General features: G+C 45.8%; 1 protein-coding gene across 1 annotated transcript in view; it reads left to right on the top strand.

The window, feature by feature from the left end:
- Positions 1 to 357: 357 nt before the first annotated feature.
- frem1b (Fras1 related extracellular matrix 1b) overlaps positions 358 to 15,928 on the top strand; it is a 24,738-nt gene continuing 9,167 nt past the window's right edge. Inside the window, 22 exon segments of the mRNA XM_062556501.1 lie at positions 358 to 591; positions 810 to 904; positions 1,045 to 1,334; positions 1,993 to 2,192; positions 2,333 to 2,656; positions 2,791 to 2,899; positions 3,073 to 3,204; positions 5,443 to 5,787; positions 6,033 to 6,175; positions 6,347 to 6,543; positions 6,731 to 6,821; positions 6,941 to 7,150; positions 7,626 to 7,834; positions 8,183 to 8,276; positions 8,731 to 8,983; positions 9,471 to 9,665; positions 11,036 to 11,221; positions 11,389 to 11,585; positions 11,832 to 12,057; positions 13,437 to 13,581; positions 14,216 to 14,357; positions 14,734 to 14,929. Coding sequence (XP_062412485.1) covers positions 358 to 591; positions 810 to 904; positions 1,045 to 1,334; positions 1,993 to 2,192; positions 2,333 to 2,656; positions 2,791 to 2,899; positions 3,073 to 3,204; positions 5,443 to 5,787; positions 6,033 to 6,175; positions 6,347 to 6,543; positions 6,731 to 6,821; positions 6,941 to 7,150; positions 7,626 to 7,834; positions 8,183 to 8,276; positions 8,731 to 8,983; positions 9,471 to 9,665; positions 11,036 to 11,221; positions 11,389 to 11,585; positions 11,832 to 12,057; positions 13,437 to 13,581; positions 14,216 to 14,357; positions 14,734 to 14,929 — 4,213 coding nt within the window.

Raw genomic sequence — 15,928 nt, 5'->3', positions numbered from 1 at the left:
CCTGCTGCGTTTACATCTAAAGTGAAGTGTAGGGTGAAACGTTTACCAACATGGCTGCCACTCTACTCAGTATGCCTCTGTGGAGTCTAACTGAGACAAATGTATTGAGAGTCTGTAAAATAAAACAAGTCTTTCCATCTTATCTCTGTTACCAGATTTTTAGAGTGGTTTGATCATGAAGATCAGATCATAGAGGGAGTTTTCCAGAGATGAGTAACTGGAACCAGGACTACGGTAACAGGCCACTGGACTAAAGATACCAGGCACTGGACTGATCCCACTGTTGCCTAAACTGAGGGGTGCAACAGTATAGAGAACCTTGTCAAGTCTAAATATTTGTCCAAAAGACTGAAAGAAATGGAGAAGGTCAGCTATCAACAGGTGTTGTTTATATTGGTAGCCATCTTGGACTATGTGAGAGCTGAGAGTCTGGTGCGACTGAATCTTGGCCTGGAGGTCCCCAGAGGACAGGCTGTGTTTGTGACGGATAAAGAGTTACGGCTGAAGGCCACTGGGGAGACGAACGCCTGCAAGGTCGAGGTGATTCTCAACGAGCCTGTCACTCAGAGGGTGGGCAAGCTCACCCCCCAGGTACGACTTCTAGGAATAATCCATCTCATGTTCAGATGTTCTAGGGCTGCTTCCATTTACTGTCATTGTTGTCAGTGATCCTGTATTCATTTAGTATTAGCTGTATTAGTATTAGTATTAGTTTTAGTATTAGTATTAGTTTCATGTCAAGTTTCAAGTTTCAAGTTTGAAAAGTAAGGAACCTGACAGAGACCCATTGCACTCCCTATCCCTATCAGGTATTTGATTGCCAGTTTCTACCTGATGAGGTGATGTACACACACAATGGCAGCCCGTCACTAGAGGAAGATACAGTCATGCTGAGAGTCTACAGGTGGTATAAAACATCCGTCAGATTACATAATGTTTGCCATCAACAGGCTTCTTTAGGCTATAACAGAATTTAAATGTTTACTATATCCTAAATGATTATCTCATCGCTTTAACTTCATTACTGTATTGTTTCTTCTTTAGATTCACAGACACTGATACGTATATTGAGACATTCCTACTCACAGTCAGGATTATGGAGAGCAGCAGCAAGCTTGCGGAGTTTGGAAGCGTACCCCTTGTGGTGCAGGAGTTCTACGGCCTCTCCAATGCCCTAGACAGCAACGTGTTGACTTTTCCAACTCGCCCAGAGGTTGTTTGCACAGTGCGCCTTTTGACCTCTGAGACTAATGCTCCAATGCTGGGGCAACTGGTCAAAGAGGATCCTACTCAAGCAGACCAAGGAGAGGCCCAAAATGCTGGACCAAGAAAAGGTGAATAATACTATACAAAACATACTGTGGTGAAATATCAGGTGTATAAATTATCTCACTGAAATGGTTCTCAGTGGGTTTTGTTTTTTTTTCATGTGGGACAAGCTACGAAATAGCACCTGCTCTTGTTGTCTCAGCCCAAGTCCAATTTAAGTTCAACTTAAGATCGCAAGACACTGCTTCTCTTATCAATCTATTCTTATCTGGCCTTACTGTACCTCTCTGAAGGGTCCCGAGGAGAAACAAGAGAGATCTCAGTGATTAGTTAGCTAAAGCATCTGTTAATGACAATCTGTTCAAATGAAATATCCGATACATTGTATTAACATGTCTACTAAAAAATCTGAGGTTCCACTTAAGACGTTTTTGTCATCTTGCCATGAATTATGTGAAACAAAATCACAGATTATAATCAATCATATTTGATTGATGCCATCTGCACTGATCTTCTTCATCTATCTGGTCTTCTTCATTGCTATCTCCAATGATCTTCTGACCATTCTTTATCAGCTCTTTAGAGCTAAGTTTAGATATGCAGGTACTAGTTCATTCATCACATTAAAAACATAATGGGAATTTTACCAGTGTTGTGTTATGCCTCTCTATGCTCCAGTTATGACATACTGGTTTTCTACTCGCATTTTCTTATCTCCTTAAGGTAGACAAGCCAGCCTCTCCTGCCCCGGAAACAGACCTTGTCTCCATGGCAACAGGGAGGTACGCTTCCTGAAGGTTACCTGCAGTGAGTTCCTAACTTCACATCTGAAGTACCAACATCTGAGTCCACCCTCACCAGAGATCGATTACATCCCCATTAGGGTGGAACTGAGAGACAAAACCTCTCGGGCTTTGTTGGAGGTAACAGCATATTTAGCATGTTAAAAGCGGAATAACCGCAAAGTGGAAACAAAAACCTGATACCTGAATTCAGTATTCCTTTGAGCCTCCTTTTTCCAATTCGATTTTTGCATTTCTTCCTTCTTGATTGTCTGTGACAGGCAGAAAGCGTGTGGCTGCCAGTGTTGATCCACGGTGCAATGCCCAACCACCCTCCGCATGCAGCTTTCATGTCCATGTTCATATTGGAGGTGGACCAGTTCATCCTCACTCCCATGACCACGGCCGCTTTGGACGCCGAGGACCATGAGACCCCCCAGGCTCGGCTGGTCTTCAACGTGACCAACCCTCCTGCAGATGGCTACATAACCCACCTGGATGACCACACCAAGCCCGTTGGCTCTTTCTCTTGGCAGGACCTGAACGAGATGAAGATTGCCTATCAGCCACCCAATAGCAGTCTGACTCGCCGCAGTAACTATGAGGTTAGGTCGTCTTAGGTATTCAAATCAAATGTTTACAATATCTGTAAAATTAATGGTTTGATTTCACATGGGGGTTTATAACCATCACCATCAAACAGTCTTTTCAACGTGACTATTTTGGACCATTTCAACAGGTTGAATTTGAGGCCATTGATGATTCCTTTGCCTCCAGTGCCCCAATCATGGTTCATTTTTCAATTCGCACAGCAGAAACAAATGCTCCTCGAGTGTCCTGGAACATGGGTATGTCCAAAACGCATGGAAGAGCAATCTGTTTATTGTCATGGTGGCTCTAGACCTCATATTTTCCATTTATTTTTCCACTGAGCTGTCGGTGCTCTATAGAGCCTTTATAAGAGCCTTTATTTGTCTGTGCTGAGAAATTATTCTGAAATGAAACATTTGGCATTTCGTAGGGTTGGATCTGCTTGAAGGTCAGTCTCGGCCAATCACCTGGGAGAACCTGCAGATTGTGGATAATGACAATATCAAAGCAGTCACTCTGATAGCTGTGGACGGGCCTCATCATGGCAAACTCAGTGTCCGAGGTGAGCAGAGAAATCCCATAGCATGTTATGGAACATTTCTATGGAACCTCCTAAGTTTTATTACTGATCTGTCAGTGGAATTCCTTGGTGTGTGTGTGTGTGTGTGTGTGTGTGTGTGTGTGTGTGTGTGTGATATATTTACAGGCAGCTGCATATTTATTAGGGTCAGCCTCCAGTTTTCTGTCTGTAATGGGACAATGTGACACAAGAGGTACTGTTTAGCTTTTGATTACGTGTCTAGTAGTCACATATCACTATTTAGTTGAAATAGTAGTTGAAATATGCGTTTCATTTCTGCAAACTTAACTGCAGATCCACAGAATTGCTTTAGATAAAAGCTATAAATTCATATCAGCATTGTTATGTATAGCTGTGTAAGAGATGTGACCGGGGGTCCTGTCCTCTGCTCTCCTCCTGCGCTCCCCACTCTGCTGGGAACGTACGCTTTCACTCATGCACACCAGCGGCGGGACACATGCAAGGTGGCCTGCATGTGTTTGCTAATCAGGTGTAAAATGGGCCGCCGCCACAGACCCAGGGGGTGGGTCATGGGATACGCAGGGGGTGCTCCCAGAGACGTCTCCAGAGCGCTGGGCATCTGTCCTTCTGCTTGGCTACACCGGGAAGACAGGCCTTTTGTTTTCACAGTGCTAGAATGAAACAGATTGTCAAGACTTATGCCATTACATGCCGCACTGCACAAGGGGCAGAAGCACTGCTCTCCCATCCCCCACCAGTCCACCTTCCTCTCACTGATGATTCTGGGCAGCTCTAAGGACTGATGACAATCAGGTCACTTCAGAGGCCTCTGACAGAACAGGTAGGATACCTACAGTATGGTACGGTATCATATCCTTGGGTGGCCACCACAACACACTAAAAAGAATATCAAAGCATATCAAAGAATATTCAATATTCAAATGCCTAGAACAAGCCCTCAGGCCATTTCTACCGAGAACCTCAAATTGGTATTGTATGAAAACTACTCTACTCCATTTGTGGCCATTATGTCTACAAGGCAACAAAGGGAGAAGACACGTTTCAGCCCCGGGCTCTTTCACAAAGGAGAGCATGAAAGGCAGCTGAGGCCTGCGCGTGCTGTCTGAGTGCAGACAGTCTGTGTGGAGAGGCTCTCTGGCGGTGGCTTGTTGTTGTGACTGCCGAGCTGGAGAGGCTCCAGTCCCATGGACCAGGGCTGGACCGTCTCTCGTGTCTCTCCTCTCAGGGATGTCTAATCAACAGCAGCCTCCCGCTCGAACAACTGTTCCCGCTCACAACAGCACGCTGCAACTTTAATTGCTGTTTACGTTCTTCTTTTTTTATCACGAGCTGATACATAATCTGTGAGATAGAGAGCGAGACGGGGGCAGGGGGGAGGCTGCTCCATAAGTTTGGCTCCCATCCTCAAAGACCCCACGCTTATCTTCATGTTGGACCGACTCCACTGCATGTGTCGAGTCATGGTCCAACACCGCACGCTCCTGCCTCTTCTCTGGAGGACTTTGGGTGGGACTGGGAATTGCTCACCTGGACCTCCGACTCGACAGCTCATCCGCTGGGGAGCGTAACTGATAGGTGGGTCCAACGCCTTCAGCCAAATGGAAAGCTGCCTCTCCCTTCCCACATACTGTCCTCTGAGTCTGGAGCCTCCATTGGACACAGTCCCCCCATTTTTTGGGCCTGCTGCCCACAGCCACCTTTGGGCCCAATTACTAAGTTGTTTCTCCATTGGACTTGCGACCGCTGTTTCCCTTGGTAAAGTTGCTAATTAGGTTTTCGCTGGGCAACTATTCTTCACTCAATCTGTCTGTTGACCTTGCCCTTCTGTTTCCCTGGCAAGCAGGAGTGGTCCCAGCCTTGCGGTGGGCAGCCATGCAACTGCCTGGGAAGGGCGCCATTTTTCTTTTTGTTTTTCCATCAATGGGGAGTAGCCTCAGCCAGCACGAGTGCCTCTGGGCAAAAGGAAAACTTGTTATGTTCAAAAAATTTAATCATTGTTGAATGACAAATCTCCCTCCCAAGAAAACAAAAAAATATATCAAATCACAGAGGAATAGGTAAGTGATTAAAACACGGGCCAAGGGTGACTGTCACACAAGTGAGAGAGATGTCCATATTGAAGAACACAAGCTAGTGTCACAAGTTCAGTGAATCACTGATGACATTGTAACAAGAATGAATGTAATGTATAACTCTTCATATTTTACCAGCCTGAGTGGCTTTATTCTTCTCCCCTAGGTGGAAAAGGCTTCATGTTTAAAGTTCAGGATCTTCGTGAGGGTGTGGTGGTGTACCAACACTCCGACAGTGACACCACCCGAGACTACATCATCTTCCGCATCACCGATGGTCGTCATAGCACTCGCCATAAGTTCCCCATCAACATATTGCCAAAAGATGACACACCTCCCTTTCTTATAAACAACGTGGCCTTTGAGGTGCAGGAGGGAGGGCTGGTGCGGGTGGAGGAGTACATGCTCTTGGCCTCAGATCTGGACTCCAGTGATGACTACATCCTGTACCAGCTGGTCACACAGCCACGTGCTGGGGAGATGGTGAAAAAGACCTCCGTGTACGATGCAGGTAAACTGCCCCAACATTGCGATACGCCCTTGAACAAAACATAAACTTTTGCAGCTGTCATACATAAGCACAGTCATTATCATTTAATTATGATGTGATCAGTCTGAACCCTGACTAAATATCTCCATCATGCAGGAACATCTCCTGCTTTTGTTTGAATTATTACTGTAAATAACAATCTTTTATGCTTTTGATTGAGGATTCGAATGTGCAGAATATTGCATGACTAGTTTTGTCTTCTGTAGGAGTCCCTGTTAGCAGCTTCCTGCAGAGGGACCTGTATCAGGGCCTGATCTACTACAGGCACTCAGGAGAGGAGGTGTTTGAGGACTCGTTTGAGTTCATTCTCTCTGACAGTCATCAGCCTCCAAATCTTTCCGATCGACAGGCCAGTGCACTCCTTAAACAAGACTAATTAGTAAAGTAGCTTTATTTTGTGTACAGTATGCTGTTAGTAAAACAGCTATTTCATCACAATAAAAAGCAATTCTATCAATGCTAAAATTAATTTGTATTTATCTCTGTTTATCTATCTAAAAATGTCCGCACCCCTCTGCAGACTGTGGTGGTCCACGTGTTCCCTGTCAAAGACCAGCTGCCTGTGGAGGTGTCGGGAACCGTGCGCTTTATCACTGTGAAGGAGACGGAGGTGGTGTACCTCACACAGAGCCACCTCCATTTTAGGGACCCAGAAAACAGTGACACAGACCTCGCCTATTTCATTACGCAGCCCTGTTTCAGTCTCAACAAGCCCGGGTGAGTTGTTTCGTCCCATTCCAAGAGATTTATTTGATCTCTTTAAATGTACTCGGATACTATTATGCTCTTGTACTTTCATTTAATCTATCACATCACAAGTATGATGTAACAAATATTCAATTTAAACTGAAACTTACAGTCTAAATGCTAATAATAGATTTTGATGATCATCATAACATTTCAGCATGCCAGATGCAGGAAGATTATTCTTCACAGATACCACCCATACCATGAAAAAGGATTATATGGTGCCAGTGCTCAAGTCATTCACACAGGTAATGCCTTCAGCCTGCAATTTAATTAACACATTCATTGTTTCAGTCTACACAGTCTACAAATCTTCTTATTTTAGTAATGCAAACTACATTGTCATATTTAATCATGTTGGTGTTAGCATCGTTGACAATTAGTCACAATGATATGACTCCTCTCTCAGAACGCAGTAAATCACCATAAAGTGGGCTACATGCCTCCGATTGAGGACATCGGGCTGGAGCCACTCTATGTGCAGTTTGTCTTCTCTGTGAGTGATCAACATGGAGGCACTCTCAGTGGCCTCATCTTCAACATCACTGTCTTGCCGGTGGACAACCAAAAACCAGAGGTATGTACCACTAATGTGATGGATTTTGACATATGATATGCATATGATGCTTTTTTGCTATTGTATAAACAGTCAATGTATGCCAGATTTATTTATTCAGAGTGGAAAATACTGATTGAGTGGACCTACTTCAAAATGTCAGAAATGCTAATACTGTAACAAATGGCAGTTATTTGATCCTTGAATTGTGTGCTTGTAATGTTACTGTTATACAGTAACTCCAAATGAGTTCAAATGAGCCTTATGAGCACACAAACAGACCAACTAAAAGGATCTGATACTTTTAGTTTTATTCAATACAACACACAGCATTCTTGTAAAGCTAGATTATAGGGAGCGATGGAGCTGGAAATGGATTGGAGTCTTTGAATGGACTTAACACTATTGTAAGACAAGAAAAGAAGGGAAACTTTGGTCAACTTTTCTGAGGAGTTCTCCCCTGCCTGCCTGGCCTCCCTTCCCTTCTCCCCCACAGATGTTCACCAACCTGCTGCGAGTGGAGGAGGGTGGAGCCGTGTTCCTCACGGAGGAACACCTGTTGATACGGGATGTGGATACCCCTCCTGAGGGCCTGAGAGTGAGGCTGGATGCTCCTCCCCGCCACGGGAGGCTGGAGCTACAGGGGACCCCTCTCCCAGAGGGCCACAGCTTCTCCCTGCTGGACATCCGAGCTCTGCGAGTCAGGTGGGAGAGAATGTGCTGAGAATGCATGCAGCACTGTGGAGGTCCCATGCGCCTGCTGGATGTCTTCAAACTATTGCTTAGCACCCGGGTGCCTGCCTCATTTTATGTCTTTGTTTCAGAGTTATTGTAACTCATGCAGTTATGAAATACAATTTTCATTTTTGTGAAGCACTGTGCTGGTTTTCAATTACAATCCTCTGTGGGTCCTCACTATCAGTCAGGTGTAGGATGATATTTACTGATGGCTGCTGTGTGAAAATGTAAAAAAAAATGTGGTTGGTTTGTTGTAAACTAAGAACTGGAAAATGACCATTTGGCTGACCATTTGGTTTTTCTCCGTGATGACAGGTACATCCATGATGATTCTGAGACTTTGAAGGACAGTTTAAGCCTTACAGTTACAGATGGCACCAGCTCTACCCAGGCTGAGCTTTTAGTACAGGTGAGGCCCCGGCACTGTTCTTCTTTATTTTCCGTAGTTTTATGACATGACATTGAGCGTGTTGGAGGAGTGGTAGTGTCGCCAGCTGGCAGTTGGTCACCCAGTCATCGGCAGCTGTTGATTCCTAAACCTGCTGTTTCAAGTCTAAATATCAGTAAATGAAATTGCAATGAAAGCATGCACATCCAATTAAAAAACAAAAAGCCAAGTACTAAGTCAAGAGAAAAGTCTGCTGCAACCAGAATTTTGCTCCCAATTTTTTTGTTTTTAAAAATTGTGACGTTTCGGGCCTGTAAGCCCTTCCTCAAACGTGCCAGGAACGTCTGAGGAAGGGCTTACAGGCCCGAAACATCACGTTTTTTTAAATGAATGAAAAAATAAAGGGAGCAAAATTCTGGTTGCAGCGGACTTTTCTCTTGACTAAATATTAGTCAATGTCGTGTTCTTTTTTCAGGTCATGCCTGTGAACGATGAGCCCCCCCAGCTGGGTCCAGGGCTGCGTGCCGGACTGTCCTGTGCTGAAGGTGGCCGTGTGCAGATCACCGTGGAGTACCTGTTTGCCACAGATGCAGACAGCGACGACGCACGGCTCACCTACATGCTGGCCAGAGCCCCCAGCCACGGAGAGATACACAGAGGAGGTGGCCCTGTGGACAAGTTCTCCCAACAGGACCTCCTACAAGGAATGATCTACTATGTACACACAGGTGTGGTGTACAGCTGCTCTGGAAAATGATGCCATTTGAAATACATTTGAATGCGCCGTCAGAATATCTATAGACCGTATGAATCTATGAAATGAAAATTCTGTATAAACATGCAATGTAGGGGCAGTTTGGTACATCACAGTTTGACATTTTTATGGTTGATATACTGTATGTTGATCAATTATGAGACACAGATCTTGCAGTGTCACTTCATTAATGTAGGAAAACTGAATGTGCGTAAAATGCTGCATAAGTGCAAGTTGTTAAAGTATCAGTACTATACAGCACAGTGAGATGCTGTCCAGTGGCATACATACAGGGGATAGATCACACATGGTTACAGCATATATCTGAAACCAATCAGTCAGAACCAACATGGCTCAAATCAAATGATTGTGACAATGCTTGATGTAAATAAATTGTAAATTGAGTTCCACAATGTGTTTTGTTAAGTCTGTCTCATGATTTCCTTTTCCTGTGACTTTAGGGGGAGAAGTTGGACCCCACTCAATCTCAGATTCTGTGACACTTATAGTGTCTGATGGAGAGGCAGGAGGCCAGGACGTCTGTTGCCAAGGAGATGTCATGCCTCCGCCCGTCCCTTTGCATGGCACCCTCCCGGTTTATGACCTCAATATTACAGTGACCCCAGTCAATGACAAACCTCCATCGGTGACCATAGGTGAGTATAGGAGAAATTGTTTCTATCAAGATGGATACCGAGGCGAGCGGTTCATTTGAGCGCACTACAAAAGCGACAAAAAGCGACGGTAAATTAGGTTTGCTGTTCCACCAATGATTAATTAAAACACTAAACTACAACAATGTTCATCTCATTCCCCATGTGGTTTTGTCGGTCTGCTTTGTTTTTTAAGTCGACTACACAGACACACACACAGGCGCCCATAATCAGAGCTTGACACCCATCTCAGGGAGGACAGGAGGGTTACATCCCTGGCAGATAGGACAAGCTGCTGATGTCAGAGCCAGAGATTTAACAGCAACCCCCTGTTGTGAAAACAAACTTTTCCTGGTTATCAATGGAAAACACAGTGGTTGCTGGGAGATAGTGGGGGGTGTGGGCCCGAAATCCTTACATTGGTGTTGTAATGGTGTGGAGAAAAGCGCAGGGCATGTGTACTGCCTAGGGACGGAAGGAAAGTACTTAAGAGATGTGACCCCCTGGAGATGAGCGTGGACAATGAGGACAAAAAAGACACTGTCTCTGTCTCTTTCTTAGGTGAGAGAGGGAGCGCTTGGGCCCCTCCTCTTTTGGCTCGTCTCCTGCCAAAATGTGCTTTTCCCGCGCCATCGCCGTGATGATCTCATAATTCGATAATCCCACACAAACAACAATAGCACAAAAATAAGTCATTCTCCCTGCCGGCTGCCACGGGAGCCTGGTAAAGCCGGGCTTGTTTAGCGGGAGAAACAGAGACTTGTGTAATTAATTTGCATTGAATAAAGAAAAATGACTTGTTTGTAAGAGCATTAACAGTGAGCCAAGACTGGGAAGAATCCGGCTTTTCCCAGCTTTCTCCGGCTCGCTCCGGATGGGGGGGGGGGTTTATCACCTATATCCCAGACTGCTGGTCATCTAATCCCAGCGCCTCGCTGCAGAGTCTGATCCTTCCCGCTCTCCTGCAGTGGCCTCCCTCCTCCATTCATTATTTATCAGTGCAGTAAATGAGAGCAGATGCCAGTAAGCACAAACATGATGGCTTTATCAGTACCCAGGTGGCAGCGCGCTGGCCAAGAGCCGAAAGAGCGGAAGGGGAGAGAGAACGAAGGCAGGAAGCAAACCGAGGATGTGGAAATTGGAATTAGAGAGAGAAAGCGAGAGAGAGAAAGAGAGAGAGGGCAAAAAGAGAGAAAGGAATAGGGTACGGCTGCGGGAGAAAACAAATCAAATTGCTAGAACTTGGATCTGCGTTGTTTATGGGCCCAAATCGTAATTAACAATGCTCTGCGTTGTGAAGGATGAAAAAATAAACCAACACAACAACAATGCCTGACCGTTCGGACCATAACTACTGTGTGTTTGATTGGCAGGTGATATGTTTGTAGTGGACGAGGGCTCCTTTGCCTGTCTGTGTCATGGGACTCTGGGAACCATGGATCCTGACACAAACCCCAATGAACTTATCTTCCATCTTGAAACACCTCCTCGTAATGGCTTCATTGAGAACACCCTTCCCTCCCCTGGGTTTGAGAAGAGTAATGCTGGAATTAAAGTGGGTATGTGATAAAACACCCTATGGTGCGATCCACAATTACACATCAGCTTCTTGCTGGACCCTGTGCCTGATGGATTTAACACTTGGTTGCTTCATTCAAACAATACTGACACGATTTGCATCAGATGTTCATTCACGTGTACGGTAATCTGTCCTTCTTCTGCCCAGTGTCTTTCAGTCTTCTTCACCTCAACTCCGGCTTCATCAACTACGTCCAGGCAAGACACCAGGGCCTGGAGTCCACAGCTGACCACTTTGTGGTGAGCGTCACTGATGGGGTCCACAAGTCCACCGCTGTGCCATTCTACATCATCATCAACCCCACAAACGACGAGCCTCCAACTCTCCTTCTCAACAATTTTACTGTGAGTTGAAGGAACAGCCAAATGGGCAGCTTTAACAATTGTTGTAGAGAATAAAAAGGATCATTTTATATTTATTAGTTGTTATTTATATGTATTTATGTCATTCTACGTACGGAATTTTGGGGAAAGCACCTTAATCGAAGCTCCCATTCCCGCCAAGTCAAACACTCAAAAGTGAACTTTCCTCTCTAAGGCTGTTCACAACAACACACTAAAGAACTTATAACTTATATTCCCCTGCCAAAGGTGACAGAGGGAGGCATGAAAGAGCTGACGGCAGCCATCTTGGATGCGGTGGATCTGGACGCCCCTCCTGACGTCCTGACCCTGACTGTCACAAGCCCTCCCAAGCATGGCGCCCTAATCAATGGCATCTACGGCCTCCAGATGAGCCGCTATAAGGACATGGGCCAGGAGCTGCTGCGCCGCAGCCTGCCCGCACACAACTTCACCCTCACAGAGCTCCGACAAGGTCACTCACGCTCCTCACTTCCTGTCAGTTCAGACCACAGGGAAACTAATGTGGTGTTTGTGTGTATTATAACGAGTTCTGTTGTATTGGTGTTTCAATAATATAGGATGTGATCCATAGCCTATTATTACTGAAACACCTATAACAATATTCCAATATTAATAGTCAGTTTACATTAGAATATGTATAAACATTCTGTTTCTATGTGTAGTAAATGATTTGGGATTGTAAGGGTAAGAGGCCTTAAAATGCCATAGCCATTATTGTCAGGTCATTGTATCTGTATTATACATACAGTACAGTACTTGTCCTGAGATTTGCAGAGAGCAGGAAATTTGGAATTTTAGTTTTTGTGTGTGTGTGTGTTTGGTGGGGGGGGTCTGGCTCCCCATTGCGAGGCCAGACACCCAACCCCCCCCAACACACACAGCCCATATCTTCCCGGACACACTGGTTTGTCATCGTCGGCTGGGTCCTGGCTCTGGTGAACAGATGTTGCACACAGAGGTCACGGAAAGCCTGTGGTGCTTGTGCCTTCTCTGCAGAAGTCCTTCCAACTGCACCCTCCCTGCGTGACTAGCTCACAGTCACTCTGCAGCGCGGGCTCAGGCACCGCACACCACCTCCACCCCCCGCCCATTAGCACATGGGGGGGCCTCTCAAAGAGTCGTAGGTGAACCCGTCGTTAGTGAGGCTCGTTAATGAGGTGCTCGTTAGCACATAATGCCAATTTTAGAGGCTGTGTCATAAAATCGTACCTAATTTGTCAACCAGACTGAGTAAATCAACAAAGGAAAGTAGTGCAGTTTAGCATTGCGAGAGCATAGCCCAGTGGCACAGGGGTCACGCCGCCTGCTTAGTGAGGAATTTCCATGTTGTACCTCAGTTCACCCGACTGGCTACATCAGATTCCCCGCAAAGTTTAAAGATAGGGTGTTCAGGTGCCAGGCCTGTGTGTGCAGATAAATGTTCACAATGTGATGGATTGGCACACTGTCAAGTCAAGTCACATTTATTTCTATGGCGCATTTTTGTATGCGCAAAGTTCAACCCAAAGCACTCCAAAAGACATAAACAGACAAAATAACAAATAATTGTCCAGGGGTTATTCCAGTCTTGCGGTTATTACAGGATAATCTCAGTGACCCTGACTTGGGTCAACGGACAAGACAATGTCAATAGACAACAGATACTGCTACTGTGAGGTGCCACTGAGTGCGTTTCACTTACAGACAGGCAGAAAAAAAAATGGCCTGTTTGTGCACTCCTCTCGCTTGGCTACCTCTAACCGTGTTTATGTCTTTCGTCCTCTCCTTTTCTCCATGTTTGTTTTTTCCCTGCCTTGCCTCCTCCTGACCCCCTGTGTTCCCCGTGGGCAGGGATGAAGATCGTGTACATGCATGATGACACGGAAACCCTTCAGGACGCCTTCACCATACAGCTGACAGATGGCAAGCACGTAGTCCAGGGGACAGCGCAGGTCCACATCCGACCAGTCAATGATGAAAAGCCACGGCTGCTAAAGTAGGGATGCCCAGGGACATATTGCCAGCCAAAAAAGCGGACAGAACGGGAGGGGGGGGTCGGAGGGGGGGACTGGGACAGTGTGTGTGTGTGTGTGTGTGTGTGTGTGTGTGTGTGTAAGAGAGGGTTGGTGGGTGGGGAGTAAGGGATTCTGGGGGTCAACACAACCTGCACTGCACATGTGGCAGGGGAATCTGCCATGTCCCCTTGAATGAGTGACTGGGAATTAAGTTACATCCTTGAGTAAATCAGGACCTGCTTTAATCCACAATGTGTCTGTGTGTGTGTGTGTGCGTGTGTATGTGCGTGTGTGTCTGTGTGTGTTCATAATTTTCCTTAGATCAGGAATTTTATTATTTGACTCAGTGCGTTGGCACGGGTTCCTCTTGTAAGCTCCAGCGCGGCAGAAATAATTCGGCTTTCTGGCACACGCCTGCTTCCTCATTTCACCGTCCTTGTGGATTGGGGCTGACAGGCCAGTCCCTCTTGCCTTTTGTTCCTTCTGAGGCAGCGGGACTGAGGAGGCAGGCTGGATTATTTATTTATTTACTCATTAAGGAGACGGGGAGGCTTTAACTGTGCTGTTTGCCTCATTCTCAGCCTCTTCCTCTGCTCCCGTTGTCTGCCCACCCAGAAATGCAGGTATGGACATGGAGGTTAAAGGTCACAGAGTCATCTCCAGCGTGACGCTTGAGGCAGTGGACCAGGACACCCCAAATCATCAGCTCTACTACATCCTCAATGCTGGACCCAAGTTTGGCATACTGCAGCTGAAGGTGACTGGCCACTTAAAAGATAAAAAAAAAAACCTATGTGCAAGAATTGGAAATATTGAAAGAGTGTTCCAGTACTGGCTTTTGATATATATATATATTTTACATTCACATTTAATGGATATACATTTGCTGGGATATCACTTTTTGGTGTAAGCAACTGAATTGAGATACAGTTGAGATCAATTGGTGAATTATTTTAATTTAGCACCAGGTAACTGCACTATAATATTGATCGGCAAATCGTATTGTTGAAATGGAAATAAATGATTGCATGCAATAATTGTTGCTTGGATGTTGAGTGAATTTCTTCAGAGGTGTTTTGTGCACAACTAACCCTGTATTCATGTTTGTGTGGGTCTTGTGCCGGCCTGTGTAGACACACAGAGGGTGGCTGGATCTGAATCCAGGACAGAACTTCACTCAGGAGGATGTGGAGCTGAACCGACTGTGGTACAAACACACCACCCTCACTGGGTTCAAAGGTCACGACCGCTTTGTGTTCTACCTGAGTGATGTGGACAACCCTTCACCCCCCGAAAGCTTCTTCATCTCCGTGCACGCTCCCCAGAAAGGTGAGAGGACAGCCTGCAGGCTTGAACGCACCGTCAGTTTACCAACAGTCTGTTGTCGAACATTAGACTATCAATTACAGATGCAATTTTCTATTACTGTAGAGTGGAATCAGATCCTTAGAGGTCAGTTGCTTAAGGCTGACCATGCATGGAGACGGAGGCCTTAGCGCTCGTACCATTAGAGAACAAAGCAAAACAGCACAACACCGTAAGGCTAGATAGATAGATAGATAGATAGATAGATACTTTATTGATCTCCAAGGGTAAATTCAAGGTCCCAGAAGCTTAAGACACCACACACAACATACATTACAATGTAAACAGGAAAATACAAAGCAAATCAACAAAGCTAGCGTAAGGGTCAGCCGTAGCGAATAAGATGAAAACTTATTCTGACTGCAGACCAATGCTCTGGACATTCATAATTCAGAACGTGGTCTGCTCAGACGCCTGCCTGCTTTTGCCAGTTCATTGAGCTTACAGCTCGTGCCCCCCCCCCCCCCCCCCCCCAACACCACGGCCCAGCACTGGCCCGTCCTGCAGGACGGCAGGTGAGAACGCAGTGGAGCCCAGGAAGGGCCACCTTAGAACCGGGTGAATTATTCATGGGTGGAGGGGTAGGAACAGCTGGCTGCGGCCCACACACACTGGTCCCCTGCCATAACCCCCACCATGCACACAAACACACACACACACACATGCTCACACACACACACACAACCACAAACACATAAACATACACACACACACACACACACACATACACACACACACACACACACACACACACACAAACACACACACACACACACACACATACAGTAGTAATGCTTGTTCAAATAGTCAGAGTAAACAAAGAAATAACTCCCATCTTCTTTAAATTTTCATATTTCTTTTTCATATCCACACTCTCCCAGTGGTTGCGACACTGCCAAACATGTGAGCCTGCACTCTATTTAAAGAAGAGAGCTGTGAGACGTTTGAAATTACTGTATTGTG

The sequence above is a fragment of the Sardina pilchardus genome, chromosome 15 (assembly GCF_963854185.1).
Source record: "Sardina pilchardus chromosome 15, fSarPil1.1, whole genome shotgun sequence".
In the NCBI taxonomy this organism is placed as follows: Eukaryota; Metazoa; Chordata; class Actinopteri; order Clupeiformes; family Clupeidae; genus Sardina; species Sardina pilchardus.
The sequence above is the reverse complement of the archived record's forward strand: the minus strand, read 5'-3'. Positions and strand labels throughout refer to the sequence as shown.